The following is a 27265-nucleotide window of genomic DNA, read 5'->3' on the forward strand; positions in this document are numbered from 1 at the left end:
CCCATAAACACAGGTTTCCATGAAAACCAAACAAAGGGACATGAGAGGCAGACAAGGCAGATTCCACTTCAGCTCCCTGACAGAAAAGAGGCTCAGAGCCTCCCTCCTCTACAGGCTCTCTATAGGTTCTTTTAAGGGCCAGAATCGCCTGGTGAGTTGAGCCCCAAACCATCCTCCAGCCCCACCCACTCCGGGAGCTAAGCCCCAGGCTATCCTCCAGCCCGCCCCGCCCTCAGGCGAGCTGGGCGCACACACTCCAAGCTCTCTGGCCATTTGTTCATTTGATGTGTGCTAAGTGAAACATAATTACCCACTTTGTCACATTGCATGTGACTTTGACGGCTCGGTGGGTGGGCTTTAAAAAATGCATCAGGACGTCCTCAAGGGAAAACATCCTTCCTTTAGGGGTTTGTCTCCAGGCTTCTACCCAGTCCTATGGTACAGGATTCCAGTGTCCCCAGTAAAAAAAAAGCAGTCTCATCCCTAGATGTTTATCATTTACAAGTGAGGAGAAAGAGAGTAGATGAAAAACAGAATGGGAAGGGGGCAGAGAATGGGCCCCGGGAGTCTGTAATAAATAAGACAGATGCACCAGGGAAGTGAAGGGAGCTGGGCACACAGACGTTCACTTCACTTCGCTTGCATGAGGGGCTGTTTTCCAGGTGGGCTGGGTGTCTTTTTAAAGAGTACACATCGCTGCAGGAACCCTCTCCCTCTGCCTTGGCAACTTCCTACTGTAACCAGAACTGAGTACCTTTACCCAACCCCATCCCACCCCCTGGTCCAATCTCCTTCCTCTTGCTCAACACACCCAAAGCTCATCTCCCTGGCAGCACAGTGTACTCCTACACTACCTTCCTCCCTGACCTAGTTCACCCGCTTGAAAGAAAGCACAAGGCTCTGCTAGATAGTGCACACACACCTGCATAGCACACTTGCATGTGCACATGGCAGTTCTGACCTCAGGAACCCACATCACAACCTCCTGGAGACAGAGCCTTCCTAAACAAATTTGGAAGCCGCTAGAGAGCAGGCTGAGAGTCTCCTTAAATGTGAAGCCTGCTCATTATTGCAATTAATTGGTGTTGCAGCACTAATGGCAAGACTGCCGGTCGCAATAGCCATTGGCAGAAGGCTCAGAGCAGGGGAGACTGAGACAGGATCACGGAGCTCTGTGGGCTTACAGGGGCTGAAACAAAGAAATCCAAAAACATGCTTGCACAATTGGGTTTATATGAGCAATCCCGATTCATCTTTTGTTAGTGCAAGATTGATGTTCTGTTCCTTTAACATATAAAAGCAAGATTGTCTGAAAAACTACCACCCCTAGTCAACTGAATAAGCATCACCACCCAGAGGCCTGCCGAAAAGCCTATAATGAGTGTTGTCGTTGTTTTCATCCTGGACGCACGCTCCCTGACAGGTTCCTTTCCAAAATGCGGCTCCTCGAAGGCTCTTCTTCAACTGTTCTGTGTCTCTAGTCTGGGATCCTTTATTCCTTCAACTTTTCATTCTGGTCTCGCTTCAGATACGTGTAGGCAAGCACATAACTGACTCTAGCCCAGCCCTGTGGACTTGTCTTCCTGGACAGTTCTCTAGGCCTTCATTCCTGACCCATAAGATAACAGTGAAATTACCTGGGCACGGCACGAGTAAGAAAGAAATACGGAGCACGCAACAAACCTGCTTAGGAGTTTATTGGAAGGGGTGCGTACAGGCTTGGGAATGGGTGTGCAGAGATAGAGAGGAAGATGGTGTGTCCAGCGGTTTTTAAAAGCTGCCTAGCGCATGCGCACAGGGGGTTGGCATGACTACATCATATGCTGTTGACGCGGATGAAGGGCTCACGCATGCGCACAAAGATTTAGCTGAGTCATACGTGGATGTAACCACTCATGCGTGCGTGGATGTAACCGCTCACGTGTGCACGTGGATCACACAGGGCCCTTTAACATTCAGGCAATTGCCTGAGGCCTGTCTGCACGTGCATGCCTTTAGAACCCGGAAGTGCAGCCTTATTTGTGGCTGAGTAATTACAGACAGCAATAATGGAGATGATACCAAAGGCCTTTGGAAATAGATTGTCTTCAGATAATTCTTAATTGATTGGATGTGGATGTGGGTGGAGTACGTGCATGTGAGTACAAGTGCCAGGGAGACCGGAGGAGGGCACCAGATGCCATGGACCAAGAACCAGCACACATGCTCATAATCCCAGCGCTATCTCTACAGCCCCACCTTGGGTCTTTTTTAATGCTAAAGGAAGATGAGATAATAAAAAGACAAACACATTATTAGAGACGACAAGCGTCTCCTTTTGGAGGATGGACATCCTGTGTTTGCACTCAGCTGGCCCCCAAGGTAGTGTGTTCTGCCCCTTATAGTAGAAGCAAGTTCTGTGAACTTCAGAAGAGAGAGGTCTGTCCTCACCTGCATGACAGAGGCACTTGTGGAGAAGAGGGGATCTGTTGAGGGGTATCTAGAGAAGGTCGTTATACTTATCAGATACATGTATAGGCTGGGGAGCCACATGTGGTAGCTGCCTCACAGGTGGGGACGTCTTGGGAAGATGACTTGCAGGAGGATGGGTGTCTGATCACTACCGGGACTACTCCCAGCATGGAACTAAGTGAGCATTTTATGTGGCCACATGCTGCACAGCATCAAGGAGCTTGGCCATCACACCCAGAGCAGACACCTTTTCAGACAGCAGGCTTCAGTTCTCCTGACGGGCTCCGCACCCAGAAAGCCTCCCACAGTGCCGTGCCTTACCTACTGGGAAGTGCTGCTTGCTCTTTGCTCCCAGTGTTGTCGATCAATCCTGCCCGTTGTTCTGCGGACAACAGATTGCTGCTTCCCCAGATGTTGGGAGAAGTGCCTTACTGTGAATAGCAGGCTTGTTACATTGCTCCGGCACCGTGGACCAGCTTCGCTTTTCTGCCCGGAGCCTTGTGCTTTTTCCGCTAGTCCCACTTGTTAACAATGATTCTCACTCTCACTCTCTGCTCCTCTGGCCCTTCATAAATTGTTCCCATTATCCTAAGGACTCTTTCTCCTCTCAAAGGAGCCACAGCAGAGAGAGCATTCCTCAAGGAGGGAGGTTAGATTCCCTCAATGAGTTAAGAGCTGCTAAGTAAAAATGAAGTTGGAAGACTCAATTTGAAGCTAAGTTCTTTGACAATTCACAGGGGGAACTCTGTCAGCGTCCTGACCAATGTGAACCTTACTTTACTCATCTGCCAAGTGGGAACACATCTTTTTCTAGTCAGAATGGGTGGAGCAGAATTAAAATTGCACAAGAATGCAATGTATTATTTCTTTCCCATCAGACCCAACATTTTAATGTCAGTTGTGATTGTTACAGCCGTGAAAGTAGAAAGTTTTGTCACACACATGTATATATATCCCAGACCTCCTGTGGACTTGTCTTCTTGTGTGTGTGTGTGTGTGTGTGTGTATTATATCAAATACTCTATGAGCAAAGTCATTCATGCAAACTAAAAGCGTGTTTGCATGTTGCATCATATCACTTAAGCAGTTGGTAAACACACTGCCCTTTATCGTCAGGAGGTGATGGCCTGATTCTAGGGTAGCAGGGCAGGCGGTGCTTTCAACCCCTGGATGTTAGATCGCCATGGTGCCTCTGCTGGACATTGGTTTGCACAGCTGCTAAGAAAGACCATGAGTCTGGCCCGCTTCTAATGAACACAAGTCTGCAACAAGCATTAGGATTTTCCCTCATCCAAGTTCCTCTTTTTTTTTTTCCTCTCGGGAAACTGATGCCATCATGGGAAGTAGAAGCAGGGAGAGTATGTTTCTTGCCCACTCTGTCAATGGTGCCTGACTCTCTGGGAATCAAGAACATATGTTTCTGATAGAAAGATGTCAGTGGGATCCCTGATGTCTCATAGAATATGACACCCCCCCCCAGAGGAGCTGGTTAGCACCACTGCCTCTGGGCAGGAAGCTTCCTCCCGTTGCCTGCTGAGCATCCCTGGGAACAGCCCTGCCTATCCTTTCTCTCCATTATGGCAGAGACTTTTAGTGTCATTCATGGAGTTTAGACATCCTGCTGGGCCTTGGAGCTCTTGCTGGGGAGTTTTGTGTCTGAAAGGACACAAGGAGACACAGAAGGCCAAGAACAGCCTATCTGACCCCATTTGGGGATGCAGACAGCATGGTCTCAATTATTTTCAGAGTTTCATATTATGACTTCTGCCTTAAACAATCCGTTTGTCAATCATTTCGGGATCTCAATTGTTCAGATGAACAGTTTGTGAAAAGCTACCTCTTTGCTTGGCTAAAGTATTTCTGAAATGGAAAATGGAGGAGGGGGTGGGGAGCCAGAGGCCCACTCATGCAAATAAGGGGAGGCAAATGACTCAGTTTCCTTCTTCGTAAAGAAGATGATGTAGCATCGCTTCGCTGGCAGGTTAACTAATGTGTAGGTGTTGTGCTAATTAACGTTGCAGAGAATTGGGAAAGTCTAAAATCTTCAGAAGTCCCCTGGAGTCACGTGACTCCTAGGCATGCCAATGTTTGTAAGAGTACATGAGGGGATGAAAGAAAGCCAGTGGGACACAGACTAGAACAAGTTAGAGACTGGATACAGGAATCCACATATATTGTCCTTACAAGTTACCTCATTATTTCTCTGCAGTGGAGGTAATAGAATTATTTGGATGGTTTCAACAGCAACTAATCAAACCCTTTATTCTCAGAGGCCTAACACAACTGTTACCCTGAGAGAAACCTGGAAGTAGGCAGGGCGTATCTAATGATTCAGCAAAGGTTTGCACAGGAGAAACTAGGAGAAAGCAGCTTCCCCTTTGCATGTCTCCCTCAATCACCTGAACATAAGGACCTAAGTATCGGTCCTGAGAGAAAAATGCATGCTGCATTTTCAAGAATGTGAACTTCCTCAACATTGTCTTGCTGTGTGACATGGCCATACATAGCCGCAGAAGAGAGGTACATGGATAAATGCCACGTGAAACAGGTTCTTTCCATGGGAAAGAGGCGAGGAAAGAAAGGTTCGTGAAGATGTCACCATCCTTGGACTGCTAGATAGAGAGACATTGAAGTTGAGAAGTAGCCAGCGAGCATTTGGGGCAACCGCCCTGTTTCTAACTGCTTACTGAGGGAGGGAGCATTTGCCACATTTGGAGCAGTCCTCATCTCTCTGTGCACTTGGTCTATGGAACTGTGGCTCTCTGGTGTCTGCTCTTCCTTCCAAAGGACCACACTTACCCGTAGACTGGTCCCTGGGTACGCACAGGGAACCTGCATTCTGCCTGGATTTTTGGTCTCAGGCCTTTCACATCCCAGAGGCTGGGGCTCGAGACTCGGAAGAGCTACTTTCTTAAGAGGCTTACTAACTCCATGTCAGGGAATTGTACATGGCATCCGTAAAAATTAGTCCTGAACGCCCCCAGCTCAGGGCCTGAAAAATATGGAGATGGTTCTATGTAAAAACCAGACAGAGAGCTTCATGAGGAATGGATTCAAAATTACTTAGTGACATTCCCTAACTCAGAGGCTTCTCTTTGCGTGAAGCCTGCTTTTCTAAACCAGGTATGAGTTTTCTTTGTTCACTGGTGGGCTAGTCCTCATTCCTTCACCTGCTCCACCTTGAGGCCACCAGCAGCAGAGGTTTCCCCCCTCCTTCCCGGGGCCAAAGCAGCACAGGGAAGGTGGCACATTCCCCTCCCTCTATTCTGATGCATTCTTCATCATTAAAGGGAAAATGTCATTTTGGTGACAGATATTAGTATGACTGGTGTCAGGAATGAATCTTCCTTTCTCTGTCAGCCTTGCTTCACACAATCCTAAGACAATGTTCTGTTAAAAGGCCACTTCCATTTCCAACCCGAGCTGCGTGGGAGAAGGGCAGGCTTCAGCTGTGATGGATGGGCTCTGTCAGGGCTGGCACTGGGCCAGGGAGCACAGCTGGAACTTGACCCTTCCGCCACCAGCAAGCCTTTGGAAGGTTCTGGGAAGCGGGTGTTTTACTTCTGCCTGAAATCTCTTGGATGGAATCTAATCTTAAAACGGAGAAAGCTGCAAGTCTGTTTGGGGATGAGGAGGCTTTCAGAAGCGGGAGTCTGTGCCTCGGCAGCTGCACATGAAGTCAGAGGAATGCTAACCTCTGTACTGGAATTTCGATGCAGAAGGTAGTTGATTTTGTGTGTGCGCCTATGAAAACATGGGCCAATCTCTAGGTCTCTTCTACACGGGGACCCAGACCTTGAATGAGCTGGAGGTCATGATTTCTTCTACTTCTCCATCATGCCCACTTGATGCTCTACATAAAAGAATCACCCAAGTGGGCATGGTGGCCCTCGCTTTTAATCTCACCCCTCTGGAGCAGAGGTGGGTGGAACTCTGGGAGTTCAAGGCCAGCCTGATCTGTGTAGAAAGTCTCAGGCCTGCTAGGCTACCTAGTGAAATCTCATCTACAAAACAATCCCTGAATCAAAATGAAAACAAACAAAAACCTTCCAGGTTTAGAGTTCAGTTTCCTCATGAATGAAGGAAGGATAATAGTGCTTAGACTGATGCAGGAACGGAGATGGAGGTACAGCCCAATGAAATGAGTATTTACTGAACTTACATTCTCATTCCCACACATGGACAGCATTGGGAAGATGAATAAAGAAACCGGAAATAAAAAGCACCTTCCTCCTGAAAGCTTCTATCTAAGTCACAATAGATAGGTGAGATCAAATAAATACACAACCATCTATAATACAAAGAAACCAAACTTAATAAACATTCAATATTACATAGATGTATGGATAGTGTGAGCACTTAATATTTTGATATATGTCCATATTCATAGCATATATGTGTATGTATATAGCACGTGTACAAACATGCATGCACACACACATATGTTAAAGAGGATATATTCCAGTAGTGGGGAACACTAGTTCAAACAATGTTTCATGGAGGAAGTGGAATTTACCCTGATCCTGCCTGAATGGTATATAAGAAAATTATGAATGACCGAAAGTTTCTTTTATGTAAAGTTTATGATTATCAGTGTGACAGTATAGGAAGGACTCCTAGTTTAGGTTGATTGAGTTACTGAAGGTCAATGGGGGGGGGACAGTGAGGTCAGAGCAAACCTAATGCTGGAGGTTGACCTTGCTGGGCAGTGGTGGCATGCACCTAGCACCGTTCTCAATGGCAGAGCTGCTAAAACTTACTAGAGATCGATCCAGGAAGCATAAAGCTGGATTCAAATAATTTGTTTATATCAGCTTTCATTTAACTTAACTAAACACTATTTCATATGAAATAGTGTATATCTTTATTACCATATCAAACTTAAACTCGTAATTAAAATAAGCCACTTCCATACCTACTTCAAAAGTGACCTATGTAATATCCTAGCTGAATCTTCTAAAATTAATAGAAGATGATTGTTGATAAATATAAAACAAATCTTGGGCCACACAGCTTTACCATGGAACGTAGTGGAGCACAGCTGCCTCCATCTGTGCAGTGATTGTGAGCGTGGCAGCTATACGGATTGCAGGCTGTCATAGACATGTACAACTACTGACTCACACCCCCCAGTTTAACATTCCCACCGCTGATGCAATCTCCCGAACTAGTGACACCTCTAAGTAAAGATCTGAACAAGTCAAGCAATCTTTGCATGGTTTGCAAGATGGTACATTCTTAGAGGCTCAGTAAACATTAAAACCAAGCAAGAGAATGCATGTTTATTTGATACGTGAAATACAATTTTTGGCTGTAAAGAAGAAAAGAGGTTTCACTCACCTAAACATCTGGAGAGCACTTGACATCCACAAATGACCGATCAGCACATTGCTGACCGTGTAATTTCTCTGGCCTCATGGTCCTGATAGAAGCCCTTGCTTCCCGGTTAGAGTGATGAACAACACCCATTCAACTTCCCACGCCAAGAAGTTTGCTCTGGCCCTTAAGGACTAGTTCTAGCAGGGCTGGAAGCCAAGGGATGAGTTAAGACTTAATTAAGATGGTACATAGAGAAAAAGAGAACACAAGAGAACCGTGGTGACGGTAGAGGAGTCTGAAAGGGGGGGGGGGCAAAGCCTAGGACACCCAGACACCAGTGAGATAAGAGATGTAAATGTCTTCTGTAAAGTTTATAGCACTATGCAAATATTGTTGCAGTTAGAGCTAAATGTCATCACACTCGCTTTACAGAAAGGAAATCCAAAGCACAGAAAAGGCGCGGTGACTTTTGCAAAGACACAGAACAGGTCAGGAATTGCATTAGACACCCACTGCCTCACACCTGCATTTCCACTATAATTCCAATTGCAAAGGAACTCCAACCAGCCTGGAGAATTCTAAGCAGAGACCAGGAGCAGAAAAAAAAAATATACCATGATGGAGACAACTTCTGGATACAGCCAAACTCAAAGTGCACTATTTATCACTTGGTATCTTATGGAACATCTGGAGAACCCTAGAATTCCAAAGCCCAAGATGCCACAGTCCATCTACCCTCTTGTTTGCTTACACCGCTACATATTCATCAGTAACATTTAGGACAAAAGAAAGAGATAATTACAAGGAGGGAGTTTTTAAAAGATATTAAAGGTTAACAGAATTCTTGGCATTTGTGTCGTGTCAATTTCCATGTAATTATGCTCACTTCCCAGAATCCAGAGTCAGTTAGAGCTGTTAATGCCTAAAGATGATATCCTGGGAAAATAATTTATAAGATCGTTCCTCCAATTTTTCAAATTCTCGCCAAGCACCCTGGCTAATAGTCTGATTAGTATTAATGTTATTCTTGGGTGGAGAGGACTAGGGGGTCAGGGATGGATGTTGGGATTGGAGTGGGTTTGTTGTGAGGTTATGCTGACTGTGCTTAGCTATCTTTCTTTCTCTCTCTAGAGCCGAGTGGCTATCTTGGAAATCTTTAGGTAACTTTCTTTATAAAGCTCTTCTATTTTGGTCTGCAAAGAAAAGATGGGAGAAGGGCACAAAGCTCTCCTGTCTCTTAGAAGATTGAAAGCAGTCAAAACAGTGTCTGCCATGGGGGAGGTGCAGTCGACAGGCCTCTAAGGAAATGCAAGGTTTTAGGTATATATATATTACAGTTTTTATTTGTTAATTCCTCCTCATAAATATTGCTGATATTGAATATGCTTTGCCCCGTTGTGCTAAGACAGAATGTTATGAATCACTCTGCCTTCATTTTTCTTCTCTTGTCACTGTACTTTCCCTTTCTCCATGGATTCACTTGTGGCTATTGATTATCTGTGTAATTATTAAATTATCTCTAACACACACACACACACACACATGAGTTCTGCAAATCACATCACCTCCCTACATTATGTGTTTTCAATGAATGTGGCAAGAGTTTATTCATCCCAGCCAGGCAAGCAGAAACATCCCTTCTTACTAACTTACTCCAACTTTTATGTAGGGTAAGTGTTCATAAAAATCTCCTGGTTAAGACTTGAGCTTGCTTTTTCTTAAACTCTTTAGAGTCTTGTATATGTTGTTCCACCATGTCTGAAGGAGGGTAAAAGAAATGCTCTAGTTTCCCCAATGAAGTTATTTATTATTGGCTTCTCATGAAGTGTTCAAAAGAAGCACACAGCCGTGGTGTACACAGCCTGTACACCATCCATTGGTTTTGATAGTTACCGACATCATTCTTTCCCGTTAAAGTGAAAAGTGGAGAATTCTATGGAATGTCATTGCTTCCCATCATGCTTTAGAAGGAGGTAGGCTGGTACAGGCAGGCAGTGAGGCAAAGCACCTGGGGCTTACAGATGGTTTACAAACCAACCCTGCTCCAGAGCAGCCCAGCATATGCAAGGAGCTTGCCAAGCATAGCCAGAGCTAAATCAGGCTGCAGCGTTCAGGAAACCGTGAATGCCTTGCTCTCATCTGCGGCTAAGAGTGGAAGTGTGTGTGTGTGTGTGTGTGTGTGTGTGTGTGTGTGTAGGAGCATAAGGTATCCACCTGATCCTGCTAATGCTAAGTTCCCCTGCTCTCCCTACCTACCACCCCACCCTCTCTTTCACACGCACTGTCTTGCAGCATGTAAGAACTGCTTTCACCAAGGACACAGCGTATTCTAGGATGGGCTGTGATAGCAGTGTACAGGGGTGAAGACGAACACAGTTCTGTTACCTCCATCCATGCAGACAATTGAATCACAGGGGAAACGAGAACATGACATTAGAAAGGTCACAACAGGTCACATCAATTCAGATGTCCTACTTACCTGCTCTGGACAGTCGCAATCCTGTTGGGAGTCATATTCAAAGGTTATAGATATATGTCAAACATCCGTGACCTAATAAACCTATCACCCTCGCACTCATCCAAGCTTTTGCTTCCCAATTAGATACCACATATGCTGGTATACAGCAGCTTTTACCCTTAAGTGGCTACTTTTATCTCTTTGGGTCCTTTTTGGTCGTAGTATTTAGTTGTTAAGTGTGTGTCCACTACCATATATTGTTTGTCGTCATTTTTTTAAGGATACTTGATTTGGAAGCCATGTTAGCAAGTAATTTTAATTGCTGATTTCCCCTTCCCCAAGCTGTGACAGCCATGGAAATTCAGTCAATATTCATCAGAATGTTAAGCGCCAGATCTTGTGTTAGGGTTCAGGAATGGATCGGAGAAGAGAGACCTTCAGTTCCCCCTGAAGATCGTGGCTGTTGTGAGGAACAATGCTGCAAGGGTCTATCATGTGGTGATGGAAGAGATCCTCATCCGAAAAACTAGGAACTGAAAAGGCCGATAGAATTTAGCATGTAAAACCCAAGGGCAGCATATGTAAAGTCTCCAAGCTTGGAAAGAAGACTTTTAAAGAAATTAAAATAGTCATTCAATGAAATAGGTTCAAACCTGGCTTGCTGGGAGAAAATTTGACAGGAGATAAAGCTAAAAGCAAATGAGTGTGTCCTTTGGGCTCAGAAGTCACATAAACATTGAAAGCTTTATTCAAAGGGCAGTGGAGGAGTTGCTATGGGCTTCATCAAGGAAAGTGATGCTTTCAGATCCCGGGTTCCTTCTTGCAGTGTGGAAATGGCAATAGATCTGGCAAGATTTGGTAATGGCCACCCCCCCCCCCAAAAGAGATCTTAGTCATTGTGCTAAGATCTCAGTAGGGAGGGTGTCTTGGGTTATTGTGAGTCTGTAGAAACTGAGAGAGGTAGGTTCCTGTTCCATAGAATTTAGGGAAAGCACCTGATAGATGTGGAGGAGAAGAGAGACAAACAGCATGACAGAGGGGTTAAGAGATTGGGTAGTGAGGGGCAGAATTCAGGATAGAGACAGTAAAAGTGCCTTTGGAGTTAGCCATGATGGCATCATCCCCGTCCATAGCACGCCAGAAACAAGACCCTATCTCAATAAAACTGAATATTAAATTGGAGGGTTTGTCACAGCAATTAAAGAATGTTTTTGTTTGTTTGTTTCTGGTTTTTTTTCTAATATAGGCTCTAATATCTTTTATAACAATGTTGGTTCAATTTTATTTTGGGATGGGAAAATCCTGTTATTTATGGGAAAACATGCATGTGTCTCACTGCGAACTGTACTTAGGACCATGTAGAGAGAGCCTCTAGAGATGACTGATTACAAAGTTACTTTCCTGTGCTGGAGAAAAGAAAACCAGTAGCTCTTGTTTTGGGGGTTGACACAACCAGCCATTGGGTACTACGTGTATTTTCTTATTTAATCCTGCAGCCAACATGAATGAAGTGCTATTTCATTTTAGTAGAGGAGAGAATTGAGACAATGAGAGGTTAAAAAAAAATGGTTCAAGGTGAAGCTGGCAATGTGTGGAGCCTGAACTTAAAGACGAGACCATTAACTACAACATCCATGTTTAGTTCACCACACAGCATTGTCTCTTAGCCATCCAGGACTTGATATCTAACCAGTACATGTTGGATTATTTTCCTGAAGACTGCCATATTCTATTTGTTCACTTTTCCACATAAGTTTGTGGGCTGTCTCCGCTCCTTCCTATGAGCTGAGGAATTATTTAATGAATTACAATGCCTTCTGAAATTTAGCATTGTTTCCCTGAATTTCTGATGACAGATTATTCACAGAAAGGAAGAGAGAGAGAGAGAGAGAGAGAGAGAGAGAGAGAGAGAGAGAGAGCGAGCTTATATTTGATTTGTCCTAGTGACTGTCCTTTGAGTAGTCTTTTATTAACACTCTTCTTATAGAAACATGTCAATCTATGCTTGATTTGCATCTTAACTTTAAGCTAGTTTTCTGCCTTAGAGGGAAAAACAGAGACTTCTCATCATGCACTTTTTGAAAGCATCTTTGATCCTGACACCTTGTCAAAACTGTTGTGAAAGCTGCAGTAATTTATTTTCATATGTTATGCCTGATTCACATGTACACTCACAACATCCCCCACCCCCATTCACCCTCCTCCGGGATTAGAGCTACCTGAGTTCAGGTAAATCAAGCCTAGAACTTTCTAGTAGCTCTTCTCACTTTATTACTTCCTATGGCTCTCTGATAAACTTCAAGGAAGAAGTCTACAGGAGGTTCAGGGAAGCTGTTACTTTCTGGGTAGAAAAAGGCCCAAGGGACTGAACCCTAGGAGGTGAGAGATCCAAGGTCTTGAAGCATCAGCAATGCCCTTCCACGTTCTACTGTGTAAGGGTGAGCAGAGGAGGCAACAAAGTACCACGGAAGAGCTCAGAATGCCATTTGTTTTCCTCCACTTTCTAAGTGTCAGTAAAATGAAGAATAGGGATGTTTTGGGAACTGAGGGTTCTCTTTTATTGTGAGGATCCTGTACTGTCTTCAGTCTAACTTGACGGAAATTGAAAGGAGAAAAACAAGCAAGCAAGCAAGCAAACAAACAAACAATAGTTTGTATGGGTTTACATAGAAAAACTGTAAAAAAAAAAAAAAAAAAAAAGCTTGACTTCTACAGAAGTTACAAATTCTTAAACCTTCCGCAAGTGGGTAAGCACAAACAGTCCTTTTACAAAGGGTGGATGCCTTGCCTCCCTCTCTGCCTTCCTTCTCTTCAACGGCTGTCTTCTCCACCTCTCTCCTTAGCTAAAACTCACCTGTCTCCATTCCTTGTGAGGCAAACGGAACAGAGAGAAACCCAACTAAGCCTTCAGAAACCTTAGAGAGGACTATGAGAGCCTCATCCTGTTCCCACTTCCTTAAGGAAAGGCTGGATTCGAGTCTTCCTGGACACTTTGGTTCGAAGCGGATGCTGCCTGAGCACCGACCTGTGTGACTGAAATCTGTGCTTGTATGAAATCCCCCTCTCAGGAGCAAAAGTAGCCAGTGAGTGTAAGCACGCGAGCCAATGTAAATGTGCTCTAATCATAGTGAAATAAAATCCCAGAAGTTCAGCCGGGATCACACGTATAATAAAACAATATTGATTGATTCCAGGAAGAGCAAAGATCAGTTCTACCCAATTACACTCTGTCTACCCCTGACAAAGCAGCTCGGCGCGAGGATTATTTCACAGCCCTTTTATAGGTGATCACCATTACAAAGTGGTTTTAGTGACACATGAAGGCATATTTCTATTTGTAATTTCTATATGTAAGCTGTAGTTATATGTGTGTGCATGTATACAGAGAAGAACACAACTGATGGTGATGCGCAGACATCTTATTTATGAAACCTGGATGAGAATGAGACAAAAGAAAGAAGAGTGAGTCTAAACGACAAAGTTCAGAAGTGTGTGTGTGGGGGGGGTTCTGATTGACAATAGAAGTAAAATAACCCAGGGAACAGAGATGGGTGGGAAAGGGGGTAAGAAGGCAGAGGGAAGCAGGGTTTGAAGCGCATTTATGTTCTTGAATGAAAATGTGCCCTGTGTACTAAAAGCAATAATGAAACAGAATCGTCTCGTACTGCAAAGCAGAAACATCGAGGCTCCTCGGTAGTTACAGGACAGACAATTTTCTAGCCTAGTTTGTCTCCAACACTCTTGCAGCCATGCTATTCCAATAGCAGAGTCTTGGAAGAATGGCTTAAATATTCTCTGTATGGCTAGATGCCTAGTATAGGCTATGATCTAGACAGCCATGTCCCAGCTAAGCTTTAGGGGAAGATTCCCAAATGGGCAATTAATTTAGATTTAATAGGACAGTTACTGTAAGTTTAAATAAATGCCAGTTAAATATTAACAACGTATTTATTGAAGATTAACATTGCTGGGTGCATTGTGGGATTTTTCTTTTCCTTAAAGAAACCCTTTATCGGAAGACTTTTAATCATCTTGACTCCTCCGTCGGCTTGCCTTAGATCTGGGGCAGCTCATTAATTACCTTGGATGATGGTTTTCTGAATTCTGAAGTGGTACCTTGGCTTACTGGAGAGTGGAAGGGCAGGAGGGAGAGGCTATTTCTGCACAGGAGGAACCGCTAAGTGACGCTGAAGGGTAAACTGCTTCTGAGAAGAGGGCCGAGGAGCATCATAATCACAGTCTATTAGAGTTGGGAGAGTCCTTAGAAAGCTTCTAATCCAAACTCTTTGTATAGAAGTCAGGAGGTAGAGACCCAGGCACTTCCTCACAGTGAGTAAGTGGCAGGCTGGGGCTGCAACCGCAGACCCTTGATCCCGACGTCCCAAGAGCTGTCATCATAGGCTGGAGTCACCCTCTTAGTCCTTCAGGAAGCTGTGAGCCCATTGGAATGAATCAGCTGGTAGATCGTCACAGTGTTCCACTGTCCCTGTAGAATGTTGGTTCTTTCAACAAGGGAACATCCTAACATTTCCAAATTAACAGTGAGTTCTGCTAATGGGCTGAGAGGAACAGGGACCCAGGTGTTCTGGTTTACAAAGCAATGTTTGGGTAGAAGTCATTACTAGGAAAAAGTCTAATTGCAGCAGTATATTTTAGAGCATGTTCTCGTCTCATGGAGATTGGCCTTTTCTGTTTCTGCTCTGAGCTGGGGAACAAAGAGTCAAATCCTCTAAAGGAAAATGTGGACAAAAGTTTAGGGATTGACGCGGGCAGCAGGGAATACTTTAGGAAGGAAAACTGTAAGGCATGCAAGGCGTGTGTTCCTGACGCTGTCTTGGATGTGCTCCAGGTCCAAGGCTGCAGAGATTGCCGTGCATAGGCCTGTTTTCATATCAGAAGCCAGCTCCTGACCAGTTGAGCTGCTTCCTGCAAGCATACACGTGATAGGTAGTGTGTAGGTGAGAATATTCAAGTAAGCTGATGCCCATAGGCAACCTCTCTAGAAGGATTATGGCACTGACTGCTTTCAAGTGTTGGAAAGGTTAGAAGACCAAGCAACTTGCTGGAAGTGGAGGCTGCATCAAGTGGACCTTGTAGACGCCAAGGGGTTTCTCCTGCAGCAGGCACATAGGACAGAGAATGGTTAAAGAGCTCCCGGAAGAGGGTCTGGAAGTGCGGTTTACTTAGGATGGGTTGGAGGTGTCTTCTCCAATACCTATAGAACCCTATACCCTGGGTTCTCTCTACCTTTCCAGTGTGTACTTGGGGACAGAAGAGCTCAAAGGACCTAGACAAATGCCAAAAGAGTAAGGCAGATTTCAAGCACAGGTTCTTTCCCCTAGGCTTCTGCCAGTAGGCATCAACCGTTGGTTGGCAAGATATTCAGGGATGGGACAGAGGGGTGAAGGGTGGGTCACTCATCTTCCTGTTTGGAGTGGGTAGACTGAGGCACTTCTTTCTGCCTTATCCCCACATGGTGTTTCTCCTCTCTCTTCGGGATAAGGTTCCCTCCTGATGTAAATTCCATAGCTGTCTCCAGGCCCATGCTCTTCTGTTAGACTCCCCCCGACCTCTGAATGAATTTCTCTGGGTCCTTCCTGACAAGCCCACCACAAACCCTCCAGGTATCACACGAGAACCATGGGAGAAGCCAGGCTCTGGACTGAGTGATTGTATCTGTTTGCACAGCCTCAAAGCATTTCCACATGCTTGGTTCCATGAACCCTGCTAGTTTACAAACAAAGCTGTGTGCCCAGGGTCCCATCCTCATGACAGAGCACGAAGATTTGACGCTTGCCTTTTCTGCTTCCAAAGTCCACAGTTGTTCTTTGTGGGATAAGGTAGTCTGAATTGGTGTGTGAGTGCACATAGCTTACTGAAGGGGGCGGAGCTACCAGGTTACAGGCCCAATTCTGCCGAACACAACTAGACCAGAAGTGGCTTCTGCTTGCCTCCCTTCTGTCCTTAGATTGGGTGTGGTCTATGAAGCCAGCCTGCTGCAAGGGTTCTGCCATGCCACTTACTCTTCATTCCTCCTCAGCAGTAAAGATCTCTCAACTGCAGCTCTTTATGTAAAAGTCTTTCATTTTTGATGGGACTTGCCCTCTTCCAATAATTTCTTACGGTACTTATACCATACGTGTATTCTTAACTTTAAGAAGCTCCTCACAGCCTGTCTTTTGTCTTTCTTGATAGACAGCATGCTTTGTGTATTTACCTGACTAGAGGATTTGTCTCACATTAGGGCATCCCTAAGTGCCTTCTCTCCCTCTCTCTCTCTCTCTCTCTCTCTCTCTCTCTCTCTCTCTCTCTCTCTCTCTCTCTCTATTTCTCTGTGTTACTTTGGAGCCTGTCCTGCAACTCACTCTGTAGACCAGTAGACCAGGCTGGTCTCGAACTCACAGAGATCCACTTGCCCCTGTCTACCGAGTGCTGGGATTAAAGGTGTGCACCACCACTGCCTAGGCCAGCCCTCCTTCACTCTTAACAATGACTGCAGATAAGCCAGTGTGGTGCCTAGAAATCTGGACACACACCACAGGCCTGATTCTTAAGGAGAAGGTAGATTTCTACCCATTTTCCTCAGCTGAGGGGAGTACAAGTCAGGATTAACTAGAATTTCAACATCTGTGAATATCAGTGTAAATAATGGCTGTGGGGAACCCCAAGAGCAGCAGACTGCTGGTAACTGGAGGGCCAGCAGGTGTGCTTTGCTCCTCCTTTCTTTATCTAGTTCTCGACTTGTGCCCTATACATGCTGGTTTACTGAATGCTTCCGATTCAGTGGAGTCGCTGGACACCCAGAAATATCATGAACAGTGTGTGGCCCCCTCCGTGGTTGTCTGTTTGGCCCCAGACAAAGCAGTAAAAGCCGGTGTTTGCTCCTCATCTCTTCAACTGTGTCCATTGTCATAGAATAACAGGGAGATGACTGGACCAGGGATCAGGAGCCCTGAGTTCTTGTCCTGCTTCACTCATTATTAGCATTATACCTAATATGGCCTACTAAGGCTCAGTACTTCCTTTCTGTAGTGAAGGGTATGTATTGCACATCTTCCCATATCCTATTCGACACATCATTGTGTGATTCTCTGGGTCTAGGCTTTACTATGACCTAAATCTTACATAAGAGACAATTTTGCCACAACCTCTGTGACTCTTGGGATGTGCTCTCTGGATACCTACCCTTTTTATTCTCGGCACTTTGATTTTTAGCTCATTCAGTTGCCCTCCACAGCTTTCCCCCTCCAATCTCTTCGCTTTGTGCATCTCTTATAAAGTTCTGTGGGTTTCAAAGCCCTTGGACAGGCAGCCATGCCCCTGCCTTTTCTTCATCTCCTTCTTCTCGGATCACTCTGTTTCTGACCTCTTTTCTCTTCGTGCGGCCCTCTTCCCCTCTTTATGTTGCCCTGTTGCTCTTCCCACTGAAATCCTAACACACTGGACTGTAGCCCAGATGATCAGTGATTTTTTTATTGTGATACTGTATTCATAGAGAAGCAAAAAAATAGCATGCATTTTTCCAAAGCCCAGCCCTTCCCTACACCCCTGGAGGCACCTCTTTATCCAGATTTACACTGCTCCTTCTGATTAAATCTTCCAATATCTATTTGATGCCACGCCACTCACTGACTGCCCGGCATTTTTCATCTCGCCTGTGCTTCTATTTGAAATCTCTACCAGGAGAGGGGGGCCTTTCGCCTTTGTAGAGAAATAGAGCTGGCATTTCTTAAGCCACTGCTCTTCCTCTGTCTCTTGCATGGTGGAATAACCCCAGCTCTTTAGCTCACCCCAGCCTTGCTGTAGGTAACATAAAGTAAAACAAAACAAAATCCCAGCCTGTCAGTCAGGGCTTCTCCTTGACCAAACCCTGGTTCATTGTATAGGTGGCAAGGCAGGTATAGACCACACCTATCTACCTCAGCATGTATGTGTGTGCATGCATGCATGTATGTGTGTGTGTGAGAGAGAGAAAGAGAGACACACACACAGAGAGAGAGAGAGAGAGAGAGAGAGAGAGAGAGAGAGAGAGAGCTTGAAAGGTATTGTCCTAAAGATATTTTTATAACCTGAAGCAATTACAGCTGTCAGTGCAGAGACAAGCTGTGACAAGTTGATTTATGTGTACAGTATATGTGTTTGTGAGAAAGAAGGGAGGAAGGAGAGGAGGACGGGGCGGGGGGAGAAGGTGGAGGTGGGACTCGTTAGGAGTCTGCTTTCCAGGAGGCAGAGAGGAAGTTGTTTCTATAAAGAACACAAATAATGAAATTGCTCTGACTGTCATCCCTTTTTCATTAACTCAGATATGCTGGGAAAAATAAAATAAATCCAGCAGTTTTTATGAAACCAGAGACAGGATATACGATAAGCCACTAAGTGCTGGTTATATTTAGGGATTAGGGGATGGGAAGGCAATTGACATGCGATTTGGATCTTCATCTTTTTAAAGCACTTCAATAGCAGGTTTGAGTGAAGCAGATCTGTCTTGTTAATTGTGTAGGCATCTCTGACCTTTGGCCCCTTCCTTGACTTTTATTTGTGAATAGAGTTTGGATCCCTGGGTTCTCCAAGCAGAGATTACGAGTGGCTTTTCTTTGGCCTCCCTGAGGGCTACCTGTGTTCTGATGGGCTCTCTGTAGACCACCACCAGGATGCTGCAGGTCAAGCCTTCTCATCAGGGTCAGAGATAGATGCTCTGCCTGTCTGAGCTGAAGTACACTCAGGCCAGTGTAGACTGTGTCTCGAGGAGCCTTTGAAGATTATTTTTCTGTCTAGCCATAATAACAAAGCAGTCTCAGGAAAAAAAATGTATTAATAAAACCTCTTCCATCTTAAATGGTTTTCTAAGTATTTTTCCTTTAGAGTTAAGCATGTATGTGGGTCCCTTGGGACAGGCTGCTGGTTGTCATTATCCCCATTCCTAGATGCAAAACCTAATGCTCATTTGTACCTACCTGGAATTAGGTGCAAGAGGCTGAATTAGAATTTGTCATGAAAGGAATCAGCCTCTCCAGTCTCAGGCCTGGGTCTGTAGGGAAATGACGCCAAAGACCGGAATGAGTTCCTTCCTCTTCCATGTGTCTAGCATTTGTTTCCACTGAGTGTGACACTTAGGAAGAGGGGTTGTGACAGGGCCTTAGAGGAATAGCTGATGGATTATTAGGAATGACACAGTGGCTTTAAGGAGAGAATCTTAAACTCATAAGCCTGCTAATCAGCAGAGAGCAGCTCAAGCCTTCTGTCTGCACTCATGGAACAGCTCAACTGAATGAAATAGTTTAATTTACGCTTTTCATATTTTTCCACTAGAAAATGAGACAAAATAGGCTCCAAAAAAAAAAAAAGCCATTTGCTATTGCCATATAAACCAACATTTTTGGCACGGTATGTCAAAAGGTTCCCTGGGTTCAAAAATAGTGGATGAGTTCCCTGAGACTTTAATATCAGAAAAAGTCACCAGAGGAGACAGTAGGGAACTGGCCTAGTAATGAATTGATGTCAAGCATTTTGACACCTCCGGCGTAAAGCTGCTCGATACTTCATGGCCCAGCACACTGCCTGAGCAAGTATGAAAACAGAAAAAAAAAAAAAAAAAAAAAAGCTTGCTCGTCTTCCTTTGTGGCCCTTGAATTTGGCTAACACATTCCAAAGCTGACCTCTGCCCTCCCCTCCCTCTGGTGTAGCAGCATGAGGGACATGCTGTGGGAGAAGCACCCGAGTGGATCCTTACATGCTGTCTATGTGGAAATGGCTGGAGTTACTCAACAGTGTCAAGGGCCCTGTAATACCAGCACGGCTGTGGCTAATCATGTTTGTAGTGGTATTTTGGTCTCTGGTGTTAAATGGCTTTGAAGGAGGAGTTGTTGTTGTTGTTGTTTTTAACTGTTATTTTATAGTTTGTTTTTTTAAAAAAAAAATAGTATCCCAATTGTCATGCAACAGAAAGGCCAGGGGAAAAAAACAAAACCATCACATCCTCCCGCCTATTCCCAGGAACAATTTAAGAATGAAAGCTCAGGACTAGAAGTCCCTGAGAAGGGAGTCTATTGGTGTTATTCTCACTGTTCCTACGGATCCACTCTGTTCCCTGCACAGGGACTAGACATGGTCCATCAGAGCTAGGGTGCAGAGAGAAACATGATGTAGGCACAGAGGAACCTGCAACAGACAGAGAGAAGTCACAGGTCCCGAGGCATACCCAGTCTTTCTTTGGGTTTCAATGATTTAAAGAAAGCCACACCTCTTGGAGATGAAATCAGGTATGCCAGGGTGTGAACCCAGAACCCCGAGAATCTTTCTTATAAACTCGGCAATGGCTTTCATTGGCCCATGCCTGTGTGCCTTTTACCGGCTAGCATACTCAGTGTGTGTGTGTGAAGAGGGGGCCGGGGGCTAGGAAAGACAGTGTTGAACTTGACTAACATGTCAGTGGGTTTAATGGGATTTTGCTCATTTCACCTACCAAGACACTTCTGGAATTTTTACATTAATTTTTCATGGGCTATCTCTATTTAGAATGGCCCTGTTTAGTCTATGGGGTTTTAAGGAGCTTTGGGGATGGGTGGGTGGAATGGCGAGGGTAGTGTAACGTTGAATAAAAATGAGACTATGTGAGCATCCTCCTAACACTACTCTAAATGCTGATAGAATTAATTTGACCATTTTAAAGGTGCACAAATGCATGCTGCAGGCTCTTTTCTTCCTAGTTAGTTTGTGACCCTTAATAAGATGTCTAGGGCTTATTAAGACCTCACAGTAACTTTGTCTTCTTAATTGCGAAGAGCTTGCTCTTTTAAGTCCAGAAATGGTTAAACCCGTGGCCAGAGGTAATGCACAGCCCTGCCCTGTCCCGGCGCGGCGGGGGTTAAGGTGGGCTCCCGCGCCCCGCACCCGCCAGGATGAGCACGCAGTCTGTGCCACCCGCCCGCCGGATTGCTTGGAGTCGGCTCCGAGAGAAAGTGGCGGTCAGGGATGGAGCTGCTGCCATGACAACCCCGGCGGTCGGGGCCCGCGCGCGTCGGGGCTGCTCCCGGGAGGAAGGCGGCGCGGAGGCCGGGGGCGGCCGCTGAGCGTGGCGTCCGCGGCTCCGGTGCCGACTGCGCTTCGCCTTCTGCAGCGAGCCAAAGAGCAGGCGAGGGACCGCTAAGGTCCGCCCTGCCCGGCCGCTCCAGCCTTGCTTCTGCGCTGCAGAGACAGCCCAGGCTGCGGCGCGCATCTGGGCTCCAAGGAAGTTGACCGAGGCTCTGCGGCAGGATTCTGGAGTCCGGGATTGCGCGAAGCCGGCTTAGCAGTAGCCTCCTTGCACCATCAGTGCCGCCTATTGCGTGCTCTACTTTCCATCTGCTATTGTTCCAGATTGTTTCTGGCGGCGAGCCTTGCTCTGAAACTTAAGAAAGTGCTGGATTTCCCCTTGTTCGACTGAGGAATCGCAGACCACATCTGGGTAGCTGGATGCAACCCAGCCACAGCCCTGTTGGATACCAAAGTGCTTACTCCTGTCCAAAGTGCCATGCCTGAACTGCTACAGGGAAGAGGCGGCTCCTGAGACCAGCACCTGTGCGCCTGCTTGCCTGCCTTGCGCTTCTCCTTCCTGGCCACAGGCAGCACGGAGAAAGTCCGCCTCGGATGCGTGCTGTGGAAACTGGTTCTTGGAGGCTGGCGAGCTGAGGCTGGATTTGAGGGAGGAATATTAGACTTGGAGGAGTCTGCGCGCTTTCCTCCTCCCAGTGCATCGCGCGGTCGCCGCTAGTTCATCGCTGGGTCCCCGCGCTCACTCCCCACCCCACCCACTTCCTGTGCTCGCCCGGGGGGCGTGTGCGTGCCTCTGCCGGAGTTCTGGGAAGTTGTAGCTGTCGAGAATGGGGGTCTGTGGGTACCTGTTCCTGCCCTGGAAGTGCCTCGTGGTCGTGTCTCTTAGGCTGCTGTTCCTTGTACCCACAGGAGTGCCGGTGCGCAGCGGAGATGCCACCTTTCCCAAAGCTATGGACAACGTGACGGTCAGGCAGGGGGAGAGCGCCACCCTCAGGTAGGGAACTGCCATTCTACGAAATAATGATTTGTTTGGGCTGGGGGACAGGGACAGGGGTGCGGGTGTGTGCACTGGAGCAAGCCAGGGCTAGTGGAGAGGTCGCTAGTTCCCTCCGCTGCACAATTTCTGGTTAACTGGCTGCTCTGCCAAGGCATGTGGCAATCGCAGGGCAATGCCAGGGTCGATCTGTGTTTCCCGAACCTGGCTTCCTTGACTGAGGGGTTTGTGAAGGGTGAGGGCTAGCTTCTCATTTTGAGGACAGTGGTCTTGGTACTGTCTGTTCCTGAGCCCCATGGCTCTGGTGACCTGGGACTTGCCTGAGACTCAGCATGGATGATTCTCTCTCCGAAGTTAATGTGTCCCAAAGCAGGGGTATGACTTGGTGGGGATGCCCTCACTCCACCCGTGCCACTGGTTGTTGCCACCAGGGACTGAACTTTGCAAAAAACCTCTTTTCCTGAGCCTGGTTTTACCAATTTTTTTTTTTCTGGAATGTCTAGATTCCATGAGATGGTGGGCAGAGGCAGATGCGCTCTCCTGTCTGAATGTGGCTTTCGAACACTGGTACCATGCCCTCTGATTTGTCTGTGGAAAATGCTGTCTCCATGAGTGAACTATGTTCTAGCTGTTCTGTCCATCCAGTCAGTATGTGCAAAACTTGGCATGCCCCAAACTCTAGGCTTTAGTGTCATGTTGGGTCAGGAATGATTTATGGGGTTGAGGATTGCAAGACCTGGGAAGGAGGAGAAGAATCTTGGCTACATTTTGTGTTAAGTGGGGCAAGACTGTCTCCCTTGTTACCTCACTATTAAAGCTCTAACTCCGTTTCCAGTGTGGATGAAACCACACCTCTCACAGGAAGGCTACACACTGGATCATTATGATAGGAGATTTTCATCTCTGGGATTTTTAAGAGACCAAGAAACGTTTCTGCCTCACTTTGACTTAATGTGTCCTCATTAATAAAGTTTCAAAAAATGGTCCACTGACCTGACCACAGGCGACAGGACATTATTTTCATCCTCTGACATGGAGGTTCTTGGAAAATTAACCTTGACTTTGGTGCCAGATGTTTTGGTCCATTAGTGTCCCGGGATTGGAATGCATGCATGATATCCACAGGACAGAGAGCATTGGGGAGGGAGTGCTGGCTGCACAGACTCGAATTGTGAGAGCATTTTCAAAAACACTTGTGATTTAAGGAACCACGCAAGGCTGCAAATATCCCAAGATCCTTTGTCTTTGGAGATCTAACTGTCATGGTTCCAGAGAACTCCTGGTTACTCAGTGATCCACGAATAGACTCCCGAGGAAATACTCCAGATTAAGCTAACCTGCCCAGGTGGCCCCCTCTCTGAGATGACTTGGTATTTACTTTATGTAGGGACTTCATGGAAGATGTAATTGTGCATTGGTTTCAGACTACTTCAATAGAAAACAGCAGCAACAACAACAACAACAAAAAAAAAACCCAAACCTCTAAAACAATATAGTTAGGAAAATTTAATATTCTCTAGATGGCTCCTTTGACCCAAACCCTTGGCTACAGGAAGGAGACCTCCGGGAACAAAATAGAGATACTATCTATGTGGATTATCTTAGATACAAATAAATCCACCTACCCACACACATTAAAAAGAGAGAAAGGAAAGTAGTGAGTGCCCTAGGGATTTGAATTGTCTATAAATAGACAATTGGCATTGACAGTAACTCTCACATTCTAAGGAAAACAAGGGGATTAGAGTGGCCCAAGATGTCATCTCAGGCAGGCAGCAGCCCTATGGCTCAGGAGGTTCTGGCTCTTTCAGAGAGTGGCTGCATCCAGCAGGTGCCAGGGCCGGGGACTTCTTTCTCAGAGCACATTACTGTGGATTGGCTACTTTGCTCTCATTTTCCACTCTCACCTTTGTCTCTTCCAGACACCAATGCTAGTCTGTGTTTTCACATAGACTTTCCCCACAGTGGTCTTGTTTGGATCCAAATAGCAGTATGTGGATATGGAGAGGCTGGGTCTGTATGCCTCAGGATTGGTCACAACCCAACCTTGCATAAAAGGTCCATCGGGTCCCCAGCTATGCAGTGTCAGCCACACAGAGCTGAATGTCTTTGTGACATTCAGGAGGGTGGCCCTCTCAGTGGAAGGAACCCTAACACCTAGGGATTAGACGGACCAGGGTGTGAATGATACAAGACATCAGTCATGGCCACGAGTTGTGGTGAGACCTGGCGCCGGGTGTAGCAGGCACGCTGTGCGTGTGTCACCCAGGCCCTTCAGGTGTTTGCTCACTCTTCTCAGATCACACTGCACTCGAACACGGAAGGGCTTCCTTGTCAAGGGTGCAATTTTCGGAGTGGAAGCTCTGAATTCTTAGACACATACATGTCCTGCCTTTTCTTGTTCTGTGTTGGAAAGTCGCACGTAGTGATTCTAGGATGCATTATTTTGTTTCGATAAAAACTGCTAAATTTGCTTCTTGCCTGTTTATGAGTTGCCACCCTCCAGTGGTTTGTGATTTCATGGTTTTTTTTTTATTTCTTTAAAACTGTGCACTAGATGGAACTGGTTTCCTTCCTTCCCTGTCAACAAGTAGGGAGGCTGAAGCACCTCCACTTACATGGAAGGCCACCCCATCCTCCTCGCAGTAGCAAGACTGCAGTTCCCTTCATGACCAGCAGAGGACTTTCTGCTCCAGTTTCTTTTATTCTGCTTTGTTCTCACCAAGTATTATCTTTGAGATCTTTTGTAGTCCCTAAAGAATAAATGTTTCAGCAACAAATTCTACTTTGAAGAAACTTTAAACGTTTATTTTACTTCTTCTAGTTATCTCTAATGATCTCCATCGAGCTATTGGGAAACAATGGTGTTGGCAATGTGTGCAGGGTTTCTGGCATTTGCAATCTCCCTCCATTTTTGCCCTTCCCTTGATGTTCCTATGGATGGTGAGATCACGTGACTCAGAATGTGTAACTACGTAGACCCGGTGTGTTGAGTAGTCACTGTGTATTAGGGAATACCAAAGCGCTGTACATTAATGTCTCAACCTCCTAACAATGTAAGTGAATCCAAATAGTAATTATTTTGTTGTTGCTATTATTATCATCACATTTTACAGATGGGAAGACTAAGGCATTGGCATAAAGAATTACGCCTCACTTGGGCCTGGGATATGGCTCAATTGATAGAGTGCTTGCTTGGCTCATATGAAGCCCCGATGGGATCCCTAGTGTTGCTCCTCCTCTCACAGAAAACAAAATTTTACTTGACTAACGTGGAATAGCTAGGAGGTTTTGAAGTGAGACTGGCAGGAGGCCCTAGTAATGGTGATGTTAAGTTGAGCAGTGTTATCCTGAGTTCACCAGCTTATCATGTATTGATCAGCCGCTGTGTGGTTCTGTGAACTAAGTGTACATAGTAACAGTTAATCTTCCCTACTCTATGAACTTCATTAAATTATCTCCCACTCTACAGATCAAGGTGTTGGAGCCCAAAGAGCAACGTTTATCTGAACTTACACCAGTAGCAAGTGACAGAGCTGGAGTGTTGATTTTGAGTGATTTCAGCTGACCTTGGCCATTGAGATTTCCCGTGACTTATCAGGGCCCCATGAATTCTGCGTCTCCCTTCAGTGGTGTTCGATGTCTGCCATTTTTTCCTCTTTTCTCGTGTTTAATTGCCTTTCTAAGTGGGCTGAGCTCATTCTTATAGAGCAAAGATCACACCTTTTAATGTCATGAGCACCCTGGATGACAGAGGTCTATGAAACAGATAAATGAAGACGAAACAAACCTATCCTTCACTGCTTATAGCATTTCCCTATCACTTTTTTCTATAACACATTAATAATCAAACAATAATGATTTATTACATGGTTCTTTCACAGAGCAGGGTGTTGAAGTGTGGAGGGAAAGATATGGACGCCTGGGCTTGGCTCTCAGAAGCTCAGGCTCCACTCTCCAAAGCTACCCTGTGAACACTCAATCAAGGTTAACACATGGGGGCCGCAAGAGGAGAGGAGCTGAGCAGAGCGCCCTCTGGTGGAGGGAGGCTTTCAGTGGTTAACACATAGTAGTATTAAAAAGTAGAGGTAGTGGTGGTGCAAGCCTGTAATCCCAGCACTGGGAGGCAGAGGCAGGCAGATCTCTCAGTTCAAGGCCAGCCTGGTCTACAAAGAGTTCAAGGACTTCCAGGGCTACAGAGAAACCCTGTCTTGAAAAGCAAACAAACAAAGTAGAGGTAACTCTGAGCAGCTCAGAAATTGAGATGGTTATTGGGCTGGGGAGGCCCAGGTACAGACCTTCATGAAACATCAAAATGTCTTTCAGTGATTCTTCCCAGTGAGAAACCTGGGTCAGACATTTCACAAATGAAACAGCCACTACAGAAATGAGTTATTTCCTGGGTATAGAGCAAGTCAGAGACTGAATCTCTACTCTATCTGTGTCTAGACTTGGAGTAACTGAACCATGCCATTTTTCTTGGACCAGTTAAAAATAAAAAGTCTGATTTAATGTATCAGATTAAGGCTGAGATTTGATTTGGCAGCTCCAATAAGTAACACAGAAGACTGTGGTAGATCTAGAGAATTTCCATCCCGAGTTAAGAAATTGGGTTTCTTATGGGTCTCCATTAGTGCTCACAGATATTCTGAGGGCCCTGGAAGGGAGAACCATACTTTCTTTGGGTTTTTATACCAATGCTAAGCACATGACTTGGCTCATGGAGCTTACTTTTGGTTGTCCCTGCTAGGAACCCACTATCCAGATGGCTCCACTGTTCTTTCCAGTTTGGGTCCAAGTAGTGATGAGACACCCCCCCCCACCGCCACACTGAGGCCTTTGCTGACACCCAAGTCAATTTAGCCCTCCTACCATTTATATCAGTCTTAATATCAGCTTCTCACAGTGGGCGCTTTCTTTCGAGCACTCATCTCTATCTGAAATCATCCCATTCATTTGGTTACTTGTGTGCTGTGTGCCTTTCTCACCTGGACAGCGAGTTCTGTGGGATA

General features: G+C 45.7%; 1 protein-coding gene across 3 annotated transcripts in view; it reads left to right on the top strand.

Moving 5' to 3' along the window:
* Window positions 1–27265, top strand: part of Ntm (neurotrimin) — a 982155-nt gene that overhangs the window by 526512 nt on the left and 428378 nt on the right. For 2 of the 3 annotated variants that reach the window (XM_050160081.1, XM_050160082.1), the window contains exon 1: window positions 21217–22253. In XM_050160081.1, coding sequence (XP_050016038.1) covers window positions 22087–22253 — 167 coding nt within the window. In that variant the 5' untranslated portion in view covers window positions 21217–22086. Of the gene's footprint in view, window positions 1–21216; window positions 22254–27265 lie in introns of those variants that run through there. The other variant, XM_050160080.1, reaches the window with a different exon arrangement.

This window comes from Alexandromys fortis, unplaced genomic scaffold, assembly GCF_014885135.2.
Source record: "Alexandromys fortis isolate MF-2015 unplaced genomic scaffold, M_Fortis_MF-2015_v1.1 scaffold_108, whole genome shotgun sequence".
NCBI lineage: Eukaryota > Metazoa > Chordata > Mammalia > Rodentia > Cricetidae > Alexandromys > Alexandromys fortis.